We start from the raw sequence: 14,150 nt of genomic DNA on the forward strand, positions 1-14,150 counted from the left end.
GTGGGAATAACAGATTGCTTTTATTACCTAACTATATCTACTTTTACACAAGAACTCTTCAAGGTTTATTATTTTGCATGCCTATTACTTTGGACCATTTTCAGCTGGTTCACAATGTGTAGCTGTTTCTCTGTTTCTCCAAGGGGGAAAGGAGGGGACTTTTTTCATACAAGATGTGCCAAAAGGGAGCCGGTAAAGAGCTATGCAGGGTGATGGGCTGAGGGGAGGAGGAGTGGTCTCTACCATGCTAGGCTACAATAAAAGGCATTTGTCTGGACCTCCGCAGAGCTCAAAATTTCCAGTAGCACTGCAGACAGCTGCTGCAGAAACAAAAACAGGTAAAATAGAAAAAGAATTGTCAGAAAATTAGATTTTTGAAAGTGCATCTTCAGATTTTTTTTTTTTAAAGAACTATTTTACTTTGCAATAACTGAGGACAATACAGAAAATGATAAGCCTCCTGTGCATCACAATGATTTCCCTGGCCCTGGCTGGCAGTGCATACTGTCAAACTGCAACTCCTGCCCTCCTTATGTCAGGTAAGTTTAACATGACGCAGACATTTTGCAAATGCAATGGCTTTGTTTTAATTGTAGATATTTCATGTATTTATTTTTGAACAAACCTGCCTATATAGAAGTTCAGGCAGATGCTAAATCTTTGTAAAAATGGTACCACTCTATAAACTTGTGCATCAACATGGCCATTGTAGAAGTGTGTAACAGATTAGTCTCTGGGGTAACCCACACACCCACACATACTGTGACTCACCATTCACTCACTGACTTGCATACAGACCACCACGTTACCCAGTGGCTGGTGAATAAATTATCCTGTCATTCAATGCAACAATTATCATTCTGCTGAATGAGAATTTTTCTGCTAGTATCAGGTATTGAACCTTGTCTAGACCTTTGAAACTGAGCTAGTGGAGGTTGTTATTTGGTCACTGAAATGCTAAACAGTAAAAGAATAACTGTCTTTTTTATTTCAGTTGTCTATCATTTGCTGTAGACAACTGATAGAAATCTTGCATATTCATTTTCAGAAAATAGTATTTAATTAAATAAATATTTAGAATTAAGACTTGAGCACTGCATGACTATTTCATCTCATAATAAATGCCAGGGTTCATTACAAAGGTAAGAGTAGTTTATTTATGAGTAGACTAGAGTTGCTAGAGTTAAAATGGTAACGTGTATGTTTGTAGTGGAGCTTCAAATTGACAGGGATTGAACTAACGAGGATGCAGAAATGTGCAATTTACCTCTCCTCACAGGAAGACACCTTGAGTTTACAGATGAAACTCTGAGCTACAAAATTGGGCAACTGCTTTTGTGCTGCAAAGAGAAAGAGGGGAAGTCAGAAATTCCCTTTTGCTGTGCAAGCTGAGTGATATTCAATGCTTCTTTAGCAGCCAGCAAGCTGACTCAGTAAGTGGGAAACTAAGGATTTCTCCGTTGTCTGTCTTCCAAGCAGCAGAGGAGAAGGCCACCCTGTTGAGAGAAGTGTTTCACTCTATAAGGGGATTGGGCCTTTTTTTTATCCACTTTAAATTTCTCTCACAGGCCTGTGATGTCATAGCATTTTGTGCGTGTGCATACGTGTATCTAAATATTATTAAATGCCTCCTAGTTCTTTATTGTGCAATAGCCGTTGTTCATCTGCAGCCAGCTCAGTAAGTAATTTGTGGGCCATATTTTTTGTAGTAAGAGCTCCCTGTCTGATCATTGGGGTGTTGCCTGCTTCCTCACACCGTCTGACTCACTGCAGCATTGGGATTTTTTGGAAAAGAGTCAAGGCAACAGGCAGCCTGACAAGAGTAGAGGAAAGATTAACGACCCACAGCCAAATGTATAGAGTCCCATGCTGAATGCTAGCCAGATGACTATGTCTTTCCCTGTGAGGTAATAGTCTGTTAAGTCGAATGCTTACTGTAGCTTTTGGTTACCGAGCCATGGCCCAGTTGCTAGGAGTTGGTGGGAAAAAATGGTCTTGGCTGGAACTGGGCGATGGGTGGGTTCAATTCGTGTTTAGGCTCAGAAATGAGACGATGGAACCACATTTAATCTCCTGCATTTATAATCATTTGATTGTAGTGAAATTCTACAACCAACTCTAATTGATGTTGACTGCACATGTGAGCTCATGTTCACACATATTGTGCTCATAGAGACACTATATATGCGCTTGCTCTGCAGGACAGAGCACTGGAGACACTATTGGAATTAGTGGGGAGGACTTGGCTTGCTGTGTTTGTCCCAGCTGTGCTTGTTAATAATCCTTTCTCCGCTTGAGCACAAATTGGCTGGCAGCAGAGGACAGCAAAGCTCTGGGATGTTGTAAGTCATCTCATGAGTTGCTTCTCTGACAAAAGGGTGTGGCACACTGCACACATACTCTCATACAAACATCAAGATGTTTATATGATGCTTGGATGCTTTTTTTAAAGGGGAAATTTGGGCCAGATTTAGTCATTCTACTCCAAAATGAAAACATCGCAGCTTTAGGATACAGAAAAATAGTTTGACTTGGAACCTGGCAATGTTGGGAAGATAGAGTTTAGCGTTGCAAAGAAACAGATGGTTCCAATTATGTGCTAATGCAGCGTTTTTACAGAGTGAAAGAGAATTGTGCTTGGTAATAAAATGTGAGTAGGTCTTGATTACTTTATTCCTACACACATTAGTTCACTTAGTTCTTAGCTGTGTTTTCATTAGCATCTACATCTTTAAAAAAATGTTTGTTCTACTGACCACACATTTTTATCTGAAATGAAACCATTTAGGACTGCAATTGGCTTTAGAGGGTTAAGTGTGTCGGCGAAAGAATGGCTCCACTTCTGCAAGAATGAAGGTACACCCCACAGGCTATTGCTTTACAAGCAAAATGTTCCCTGTGTGATCAGAGTAGCATTCTCTGCAGGGGTGACCTTGGTAGCAGAAGAGAGCGTGGAATTACTTTTAATGTCTCCGTCTCTGTCTGGTACCAAAGTCTCAAAAACATAACTCCCCTCAGCCCGTTTCAGCGGTGGGAAAAGGAAGTCCTAAAACACATCAAGGTTTTCTCTGTAAATATAGTTTAACAGGGACTCCTGATATGAAATCTAAACCAGACGCCAGTATCAACCACCATAACCACTGAACTTATAAAGAAACCACCAAAATTTGGTCTATAAATTAAAATACTCTATATGTACAAAAGTAAAAGAACATAGGGAATAATTGTTGAAAACACTTATTGAAATTTTTAAAACAATACAGCTTTAAGATGTCTTGAGAATAACATGTTGAGAAAGCTGCCATATGGATTGTTGAAATGAGATTCATACCTATTCTTACAAATGCATTTTCTGTATTATGCATTACAAATACAGTAAACAATAGTATTTTGGTGCTAAGCCAATCAGGGATTTACAAACTAACAAGTATTTTAAGGTCTCCTCTCTGAACTATGGGGATCCAGTATAAGGACGTTAGAACTGGCATGATGTCCTCCATTTTCCTAGATTTAAGCGATCAAAGCCCCATTTGGCCTGTTTGAAATAATCATTCTGACTTGTTTTATTTTCAGATTTTTACAAAGAATGTCCTAGCACATTTCTCAATTCATCCTTCTTTCAGTTACATTCAGTGTACCAGTAAAATGTGGGGTTTTTTTGTTTTTTTTTTTTGCTTTTTTTTTCTTTGCATATGATTATGTTTCCACCTCTATTTATATTTACATTTGGGATTATGGTGCAATGCCATGTATTCTACAAAAATGTGTGAAAAGTTCTGTTTTGGTCTTGGGCTGTCCAACTGTTCTGCAGCAGCATTTTTTATCTTATCTTGCTCTTTCTTGTGGAGTCTTATGCAATGTGTTTATGTGAAGGAATGCTGGAGTGCATTGCTTATTGTTTACAAAAAAAAGAGACCAGACCTTTCTGAGACTTTCTTCAAATGGTTCTCAGCCCTCAGACAACTCTTCCTACTCTTCTTTTGATCCCTCTGCCAGAGGTCTTTGATGAGTTTATGGTGAAATTGTATTGTTTAAATTTTATATTTCCCCCATGTGACTCACTTAAACATTTAGAAATATAATAGCATATCTGTATCCAACTTCAGCAGCTTCAACATCTAATTAATTGAATAATATTTTTTTATCTTGTGGATTACTCAGTGTGAAAATGTCATGCTAATTAAGAATCTATTTACTTAGAAATAAGTTAATGAAGTTGTCAATTATTTTTTTCTAGAATTATGCCGAAAAGGTACTTTTAAATTTGTGTGACTGCAGCAGAGCATGTTTTCACCCCAGTCTAAGACTCACTTTAGTGGTACTATAATGCTCCTTACATCTCATGTTTCAGACTTACAAACCAGATGTAGAAGCTGGATTTCTGATTTGGACTTAACAGTGCGTCAACTAAGACAGTACAAAGAAGCCCTTTGTCTTCTCAAATTTCCTCAAGTTTTGAGTTGGCAGTAAAGTTGGTGGCGTCACATTAAGTGAGGTGATGCTAACTAACGTCATGTTTTTCTGTAGCGCTTTGATGAGTCAGTTAGTTATTCTGGATTGCTCATGTCTTCAGTCACTCCACTTGCCACAGTTACCCATGCAGAGAATTTAGCAGGCAGGAGGAGTTGAGTCATTTCTAACTTGCAAAAAGGCCAAAAGCCATCTTCGTCCAGCTTGTAAACATTCAAGTTCTTTGAAAAACATCAGTAATAAGCAGCTGCAGGGCTCTTCATAGCTCATAAAATGCTTGGCATCTTGCTGACTACTTGGAAGGTGTTGCAGTTTGTAAAAGAAGCAGTGACTAATAAACACAAGCTTAGGATGAAAAACAAAATGTAAAATGTGATAAGTCGGATTGACCTAGATATTATTTTTTTCATCAATGCTTTTTACCAAAGATCTCAAATGTCACTTTTGTATGACTATTCTGGAATAGATTAATTGTGTTAGGACAGATTATATGTGAGTTTCAAATCAAGAGATGAGACTGAAATTCAGGACAGACATGAAAACAAGCACAAAGATAAAAAATTACAAACATGCTTAGGGCAGACGCCTAATATGTTGTGATGAAAATATGAAAAATTAAGTTTGGTTTTATGTTAGGTTAAATCCCAAATTTTAAACATCTGCAGCAGGACTTTAGGAGATTAGTTGTGTTTGAAGTCAAGGTATGTTGATTAAAACATACCTTGCTAAGGCAATAATTGGACTAACTGGTATACATTTTTTGCCTAAGAGAGACGATAACATGAAGGAAAGCAAGGTTAACAAGACCCATGTGAAACACATCAAGGCTGCCAGGCAGTCAGAAAGCTGGGAAATAAAAACAAACAGTAACACAAAACATAAGAAGCTAGCAAAGTTTGGATGTGGGGTATTTTGGAAGCTTATTTCTACCACTTGGTCTACATGTGTGTGTATGCTGAGAAAAGGTTTTGAAATGAGCAGAGCTTAAGGCAGACAGCCAATAACCTTTTTTCTTTCCTGTTATATCCAGGAGGACAAGGTTCCTTTCGCTGTGAAGAGCCAGTATTCCAGACATGGTTTTGGTACGAAACATCAAGACAGATTCTGGCATCTTCAAGCAGAAACGGAGAACAAAACTAATCAGACAGACACGACTTGTGTGTGAATTGGGAGTTTATGGGTGTAGGTTGGCAGGAGGATCTGGCTGGTAGGAAGAGGGATGTTAAGTTATTTTATGAATGTATTGATGCAGTGAATCCTTTTCCCAGAAAAATAAAACCTGTCATTTTACAGATAGGTATTGTTTATACCAAAGATCAGAAAACTAGACAAACACAATCAATACAGCATGGATGGATCTATCATCTGTCTTGGATTTGCAAGACAGAATGACACAGCCTTATGTGCTTAGAACTGTTTGAGGTGGAGTGAAGTCAGAGGTCCATGACATCTGTTCATCTGCTGTTTGTAATATCTTGGGTTCGGACAACACTTGCTGGCTGGGGTCTTCTTAAGTAAGCAAGCCCTGTGAGGTCTAAACAGCGAGGCCAAGGAGATGATGGGAACCATTGGTGAGAAAAAGATGACATGATTTGGAGCTTAAGGAGTGGCGTTGGTTGGACAGTGAGGATTTGGAAGCAGTGCCCTGAGGAAAATATTTCTGTTCTTCATTAGATGTTTAATACACTTAACATAAATCAGATGGAGTGCATAAAAGGAAAGGTTTTCATTTTGGAAGCTAATGCTGAGGAAACAAAAGCTTGCACTTGCCAAAGCTGACAGCCACAGGAAGGAGACTGAAGAAGAGGATTGATTCCAGGGACTGCAGACTGCCTGAAACCCAGTAAAACTTGCACTCCAGAATGTAATACTTAATGGCAAGAGAAGTCTTCAAACATGTGCACTGCATGGCTCTACATTTTTATCTTTCAACAACGGACAGAGTGTTTGTGAAGTACCAGGCAAAAGTTTTTCTCTCAAGCTTTTTCACGTTTTATCACAAACCTCAATCTATTTTATTTGGATTTTAACATGACAGATGAAAACAATGTGCATGATTGTGAAATGAAAGCAGACTGATAGAAGAAAATTAAAATTTATATATTCAATATATGCATTTCTAGTTCAGCCTGTATTTGATTTAATATTTTGTATAACCTCTGCAAGTTTCAAGTGGTAGATCTCTATCAACTTTAAAGGGCCCATATTATGTAAAATCAAACTGTTTCATCTTTACATCATGATTATATGTGTTTCATATATAGAGTATTTCTATAACAACTTAAAGTAACACAGTTACTTGACTCAGTTATAATCACAATGAAGTAATCACTGTTTTCCACACACAGTATTATGTGTCTCCTAGTTGATGGAAGTAATTTATCTCTAACTGTATGTTTACTATGATTGTCTTGCTTGATTGAGAAGCTTTGCCCCTATATCAACTCCTTCAAAGCCTCAAAAGCTGCTACTCCACTGGGGTTCTGCCACCGTCTATCAAGGCCAGATTTGACACCCTAAGCAGAACCTGCAAGGTTCTTTTCCATATTTTGTGACCACTTCAGCGGTAGTGTTTTCTTTTACTCTTTGCTGTTTGGTGGCTCATTTGAACTCCTTACAGATTTCTTCAAAAAGTGTGGATCTCCAGACTGCTTCTCTGATTAATGGTTTCCTTGCACAGCCTTTACAGTTGAGATTGATGATCATGTTTTGGTTGGTTTTGTAGTTTGTACCATATGCTCTACTTCAAATTATGGTTACACACAGGCTTTAAACTCAGGCTGGTGTAGTTCTTGATTTAACTATGTTCGCAGTAAGGTTGCATTTAGACTTTAAAAGTCAAAGTATGATTAACATATTGTTTTATTTTGTATGTTTTCCTCTTTTTTAGTCAAGACTGAGCTGGGTGGAAACGTCACCCTGCCCTGCAGACTTCAGCCAGAGGAAACGTTTTTCTATGGAAGTCTGAAAGTCACATGGATCAAAGTGGGAGAAGATCAATCCCAAAATGAGGATGTGCTTATATCCATGGGTTTACACAAGAGGACTTATGGAAACTTTGAAAACCGTGCCTCTTTGTTAGACATAGAAAATGGTGATGCCTCCTTGGTGTTAACTGATGTCTCCAAGGAGGACATGGGAAGGTACCGCTGTGAGATCATGAATGGGATGGAAGACATTATTCAAGATGTAATTTTAGAGGTTGAAAATGGTCTCACTGAAGGTAAATGCTGTTTTAGGAACACACTAATTCACTTTATCAACAGCTTATAAATGGCTATTCCGCTTATAATTTATAATGCATGTCTAGAATCCGGATTTACATCTGGCTGTAGGGTTATGTCTCTTTTCTGCACCTTACATTTCTTCTGGGTTTTGGATTTAATATAAAACTGGTGTATGTATGGTTACACCAGTCCCACTGGCTAACTAGCTTCCAACTGGAACATGGTTTTGTGCAATGTAACATTATTCTCAGATTTAATTCCAACCTCACAAGGACATTGGAACAAAACAACAGCTCAATGGGGTTTGAAGGGGTCTGAATGATCTGGGAATGAAACATAGCCAATTGAAACATAGGACTGTTAACAGAGGAACTGATGTCTTTGTCTTTCCTTGATTGTTTTGGACAATAAAGAACAGACTTTTAGACCAAAACCAAAATCGAAGAAAACCCCAGCTGACAAAAGTAATTTAATAAATATACCTCCAATCTGCAATAATTAGCAGCTCGATGCTAATATCTTCAAGCACACTTAGTCCAAATAGCAAATCTCATATTTCCCTCAGTAGTATTGTCATTGTGTTGGAGGTACAATTACCTACAACAATATAGTTGAGTGTTAGAACAAATCCACTCCAAAGAAAGCCAGCAAGTCAGCATTATCAAGTTGAGAATGGTAGAGTTTCATAGTATTGGAGGAACCGTGTTGAAACCTATCTTGAACCTTTTGAAAGAAATACATTTAAATCTTTTCTACTTTGCTACTTGTGGTTTGTAATACACAAATTATTGTTTAACTTCATACAAATAAATCATATCTTGAGGGTTGTACTAGATTGAACACCAATCTGCTGGACACCAATCTCGAGTGTCCTAATGTATTGCTAATTGCTACTTAAAAAGCTTTCAAGCATTCATGTTTGAAAGAAATTGGTTCTAAAGTGATAAGATATGTGCAGACTTGACTGAGTCTGTAAATAAATTAGAAATAATCATAAACATTTAACTCTTACCAAACAATATGTGTTCTGTTGCTCCAAATACAGAATAATCTAAGGTTTGGATATTCTGCTACAGCATTTTCCATGTCTTTTAGGTGTTGTATTCCCATACTCTCCCCATCGTGGGCGGTACAACCTGAATTTTGATGACGCTGTGCAGTCCTGTGAAAGTCAGGATGCTGTAATTGCCTCCTTTGATCAGCTGCTAGAGGCCTGGAAAGAGGGTCTGGACTGGTGTAATGCTGGTTGGCTGAATGACGGTACTGTACAGTATCCAATCACCAAACCCAGACAACCCTGTGGCGGCGTCAACAGCAGCCCTGGTCTCAGAAGCTATGGCTTCAGAAACAAGCAGATGAGCCGCTTTGATGTGTTCTGTTTTGCTTCCAAACTCCAAGGTAGGCTCTTTTCTCCATCTTATTTTCAAGTTGCAGTAAAAGCTTTATATATTAAATTTCATTTCACATGCAGAAAAAACAGCCTTCCTATCAAGGCATGCATAAACATTAAAAGAAGTTCTGAGCAGTTTTTTTTTTTTTTTTTTTTTTGCTGTCTCTGCTACCAGGTCGTTTCTATTGGTTGGTCCAGCCAGACAGGCTGAGTTTTGACGAGGCTGTGCAGGCGTGCCAAGAAGACGATGCAGAGATTGCGAAGGTTGGCCAGATGTATGCCGCCTGGAAGCTCGAGGGCTACGATCGCTGCGATGCTGGCTGGTTGGCTGATGGAAGCGTGCGCTACCCTATTTCCAGGCCCCGGAAGAACTGCAGTCCCACAGAGGCTGCAGTGCGCTTTGTTGGATTCCCAGACAAAAAGGTTAAGTCTTTTGGTGTCTACTGCTTCAAGGCTGAGGAGTGAGAGAATGAAAAACATGCAGGTGAACCACAGACACCAAAGAGCAGCAACAACAGCCATAAAAAAAAAAAATTTTAAAGCAGATTGAGTTGGATTTTAAATAGTCCAAATTTCTTACCTTTCCGATGCCATAATAGCTTTTATGTTAGTGTCATGCAATCTAAATCAGTATCCAATAAACAACAGAATGTAACAAGCAATTAGGGCATATTTTCTGTTTATTTCTATCTGTTCACTCTTGATTAAGACTGTTTAGTAAAGGGCAAAATTGAAAATGTATGTCTTTGACAAAAGTGTCATTTTCAAGGTTTGGCTGCAATTATGCTCAAAGAATGTGTGCTGCTTTCAAGTGTGTCTTGAGCAATGCTATTTTTATTTTGCATAAGCATTCATATCAACAAAATAAATTGATTTCAATGTGATAAACATAACAAGCCTACAGGTGTTGAGCTATTGGTTCATAGATTACTGCAAAAAGGAACCAGTTAGATTCATTGCTGTTTTCTAATATACATTAACATACATGTATTTACAAAACCTCAAAAATGTATCTTTGACCAGAAAAGCTGTGAGAAAGTCAACCGCAAAGAGATTTGATGGATGTTTCCTTCTTTATATATATATATATATATGTTCTGCATTTCTGTTTGATTAGGAAGAAATGACAAATGTCCAGATGTTAGTGTTTAACTCCAATTCATTGTTTCCATTATCTAACATAAATATTTAACTTTTTTTTTTTTTTTTTTTTACATTTGGTCATTTTTGATAACTTTACACTGTTTCTTGAAAAGAAATGGTTCAAATTACAGACTTACTTGCAGATTTTTCTTTTTTACTATATAAAGATTTTGCTTTTTCCTACTTACTGTGCAAGAAAAGCATATAATCCTCCTTCGATCTGATATAGAACTAAACTTAAAACACCTAAAGATAGCAATCAGTAGTTATTAAAACGTGCAGTTGTGATTAAGACAAGTGAAAATTTTGTTTTGTCTTTTTCTTCTTTTTAATGTTTTTATAACTTTGATTATTGAGATATTGTACGTAGAGCAGATGTTTATTTGCTCACACTTTGACATACAAAATATGAAGATATTTTTGTATGACACCATGTACCGTTTCACAATGTTGCAATTAAAAATAAAAATATAACTTTTAAAAATGCTTTTTCCAGGGTTTCCTTGACTGAAAAATATATTAACATATCTTATGTTGGAATGCAGAAATTAAAAGCAACAAACCAGACGGTTATAGATATGATGTAAAACTTTTTGCAAAACGATTCACACTTTAAATATTGTCACATTGCAAACACAAAGTCCAACATGACAAACAGCAACAAAAAGTGGTGTTGAACTGTGAATGGAGGAAAATTTCTTGAACGTCACCAATAAAAACAAAAATAGTGGATATTTGTATTTCTCGCCTTTTAGTTTGATAGTTTGATTTGAAAATCTAGTACCACCAATTGCTTTCTGAAGTTAATTTGCAGTTAGTAGTGAGTCATAATGAGAGAAGCAGCCTAAAGGTCCATGGTCATTCTGGAGAAGCTGCAGCTCAATTTGTAGAACCTGTTATCAATCAACACTCCTACACTGAAATACATAATGGATTCCCGTGGTAAAAGTCACAAAATCTGAATATGTTGTGGTGCGCTGTTAATACGCGCAAAATACGACAGACTTTTAAAACAGTTTTTAAAAAAGTATTTTGAAATGATTTAGAAAATACTTACAGTTTTTGTTTACATGTAAGATTATTGTTTGAGCAGACGAGTGAATAATAATGAACTGCAAGAGAAAAACAACCTTCTTTTTATATTTAGTTCCATTCCTTGGTATCAATCAATAAAATGTGATGCAAGCTTTTCAGCTAGCCTGCTGAAGCAACACTGCCCAAAATGTAATCATGAATTACACAGTATTGACATGTTGGTTGGGGCTTATGTCTGTGTTGCATGTCTACACCGACGTGGTCTGAGTGCATTTCCTTTCTAAAAGAAAATTGGAAATCTTGATAAACCCCAAAGAGTCTTGCACAGGCAAAGGGATGTAAGATTTTCCACTGTGACATCAGCATTTCATGACACGATTACCAGTCTACTACCCTCTCAGGAACCTTGGAGAAGTCCTTGATCACAAGTCAAGCCTTGTTTGGCAGCAAACTGAGCTTTTAAAGTGATAAACATCTGTTAACTCATGGACCGTTTGCATCAACCGGTTAAATGTTAATTCAGCAGTAACAGTGCGCTGTGCCAGAAAAGAAACTGAAAACCTAAAAATTGCTTTGTTTACGAGAAAGCAAGAACTCTTTATTCAAGGTAATGCTTTTCTGTACCACTAAAGTAATTCTAATTCCTCTCTGTATAACAGAAAGGATCGTGGATTTGAACCTTCTTCTGCAATACACTTATATTTGAATGGCACTGAATTGCTGTAAAAACTGTTATGTTATTTTTTTTGATTCAAACTGAAATTTAAATCCCTACATGCTATGCAAGCAGAGAGGAAGCCCAAGGATTTCAGTCAAATAGCACTACCTGGTGGTGAAACCTGTGCAAGGCCAGCATATATCTAATTCATAAGTCACTGTGAAGAAATAGAAACCATCAATGTTAAAACACATTATAAAGGACCAAACTAAATGATCACACATCCATATATTTATTTGGTTCTTTGGTGAGTTAAAGAAGGAAAAACAGTTTACTCTTAAAAATAAAACAATTCACAAACATCTCATATATTCACATTGTAAAGTAGAAAAAAAAAGTTGTTATATAAATATAAAATGATATTATGTGCACAATAGGGCAAAAACGCACTTAAACATTCACAGGCAGACCAAATAAAGCAACATCGCTCCAATAGAACTGTTGCAGAGACACAGCCATTCACATGTAAAAATTGATTTTGTCACTATTTCAGAACAAAATTATTGCTTATTATGCCCTCCATGTCTCTTGGTTCACTGTGGTATTAAGAGATATAAACTGATTAAACTGCATAAAATGAGTAAATTTCTGTCTTTATTGCATCAGGTTTAGACATTCTGAGCATGTCTTGTCTTCTATTGAACATACACATAAAAAGAGCACTCCTGGGACCAGTGACATCAACACATTTTACTTGTCAGTATAAAACACACGAGGAGATAAAAAGCAGCTTGAAAATAAATTATTTGTATCTCTTCCACCCCAACAGCTTTAGTGTTCAAGTCTCTGAGTGTTTCACAAAAATACATTCTCTCAATGGATGATTTGATGTGCAGCAAAAGCAGTGAAGCACAGTTTAAAAAAAAAAAGTAAAAGAAAACTTTAAAAGGAATTTTTTTTATGGTGAAACACAAGCAAAACACATGAAAAAAAGATTGTTTTTCATGTGTGACAATTAACAGCAGAACAGTTATGTAAACATGGTGTACCAAAGATTGTGAGCTGAATAGAAATCCAGGCTGCTTGAGCTACACATGTTGGTTTTTCCCTCATTTTTAAATAGAATGACATCAGTTTCTGTCTGCGTTTAAAGGTTTTGTCAATAGGTACTCAGAGAGGAACCTTTCAAAACTGTATCATACAAAAAGTGAGGCCAGTAATATTTGGAACCTTCTGTCGATACATACATGTACATAAATGTTGCTTATAAGAAGAAAACAGGGAAAGCTGGTAATTCAAACCTTTGAAAGCTGCCACCAAATAGATTTCCCCTGTGAGAAAAAGGCTATTTGTTGTTACTGCCTGTGAAAATACTTTCAAGCAATGTTTTTCAAGCCTTTTTAGTCTATTGTTCGTGAAGAAAAAAGTTTCTCTTTATATTAAAAAAACAAAGATCTTGTGGACTGTTCTAATTATTAGCCCTATTTGTAATCTGAGAAAAAACTACAACTCATGACATTTAGCGTCTTTGATTAAATTGAGAAAGCATATTTATGCGTATGCATTCATGCATTTCAACATTAAACAGGACGACAAAATAAATTATTTTTATGTGACATAAGTTGTATTATGTTCTTTCTATAGATGTTGGACAGTCGCATTGGCTTTAAATAGCACAGTTGATTCATCAGACAGCAACAATAAATGTTTCATAGAATTAGTCAACATAAAATGAAAAAAAAAAAAACATAAAAGAATATCAAATTAGACAGCTCATTGTGCTTCCAGAAGCCAGCTGAAAGAGTTTGTCCTCACTATGAATGTAGCAGTCTTTCTTGAAATGAATCATCAGCTAAAATTATTTCAAAGGCACTTTATAAGATGTTATCGTCATTGTAAATACAAGGAACTTGCAGTTTATCCTCGGTTTCTGTTGATGAGCTTTTTTTAACGCATTTTTTTTTTCTGGTCTTCCTTTCTTCCAACCATCAGGCAAGTGTTCTTGATTCCTCTTGGAAATCATTGCTTTGTCCTCTTTTGTACTGTTCTGTCTCTCCTTCCCCAGTTGCGCTGATGGTGGTGGCGCAAGGTCTCATCCTGCCATTTTTTGAAATTATTGATACTGTATAGAGCATGGGGTTGATGTCTCCTCATGAAGGACCTCTGGTAGCTCGACGCTGAAAGAGAAAATGGGTTTTATTTCCTGAAAATAAGACAATTTCAAAAT

At 36.8% G+C, this 14,150-nt stretch overlaps 2 protein-coding genes across 2 annotated transcripts in view; one reads left to right on the forward strand and one right to left on the reverse strand.

Moving 5' to 3' along the window:
• The first annotated feature begins 294 nt into the window (after nt 1–294).
• On the forward strand, nt 295–10,717 carry LOC129371911 (hyaluronan and proteoglycan link protein 1-like). Its single transcript, XM_055048770.1, has 4 exons — nt 295–539; nt 7,361–7,693; nt 8,793–9,095; nt 9,263–10,717. Exons 1-4 carry the CDS (start codon nt 449–451, stop codon nt 9,550–9,552), a joined length of 1,017 nt encoding a protein of 338 aa, XP_054904745.1. The 5' UTR covers nt 295–448; the 3' UTR covers nt 9,553–10,717.
• A 1,482-nt stretch (nt 10,718–12,199) lies between these two features.
• Nucleotides 12,200–14,150, reverse strand: part of LOC129371890 (versican core protein-like) — a 30,460-nt gene continuing 28,509 nt past the window's right edge. Inside the window, exon 14 of the mRNA XM_055048738.1 lies at nt 12,200–14,100. Coding sequence (XP_054904713.1) covers nt 13,943–14,100 — 158 coding nt within the window. The 3' untranslated portion in view covers nt 12,200–13,942. The remainder of the gene's footprint in view (nt 14,101–14,150) is intronic.

The sequence above is a fragment of the Poeciliopsis prolifica genome, unplaced genomic scaffold, assembly GCF_027474105.1.
Source record: "Poeciliopsis prolifica strain line A6 unplaced genomic scaffold, Auburn_PproV2 SCAFFOLD028, whole genome shotgun sequence".
Lineage (NCBI taxonomy): Eukaryota > Metazoa > Chordata > Actinopteri > Cyprinodontiformes > Poeciliidae > Poeciliopsis > Poeciliopsis prolifica.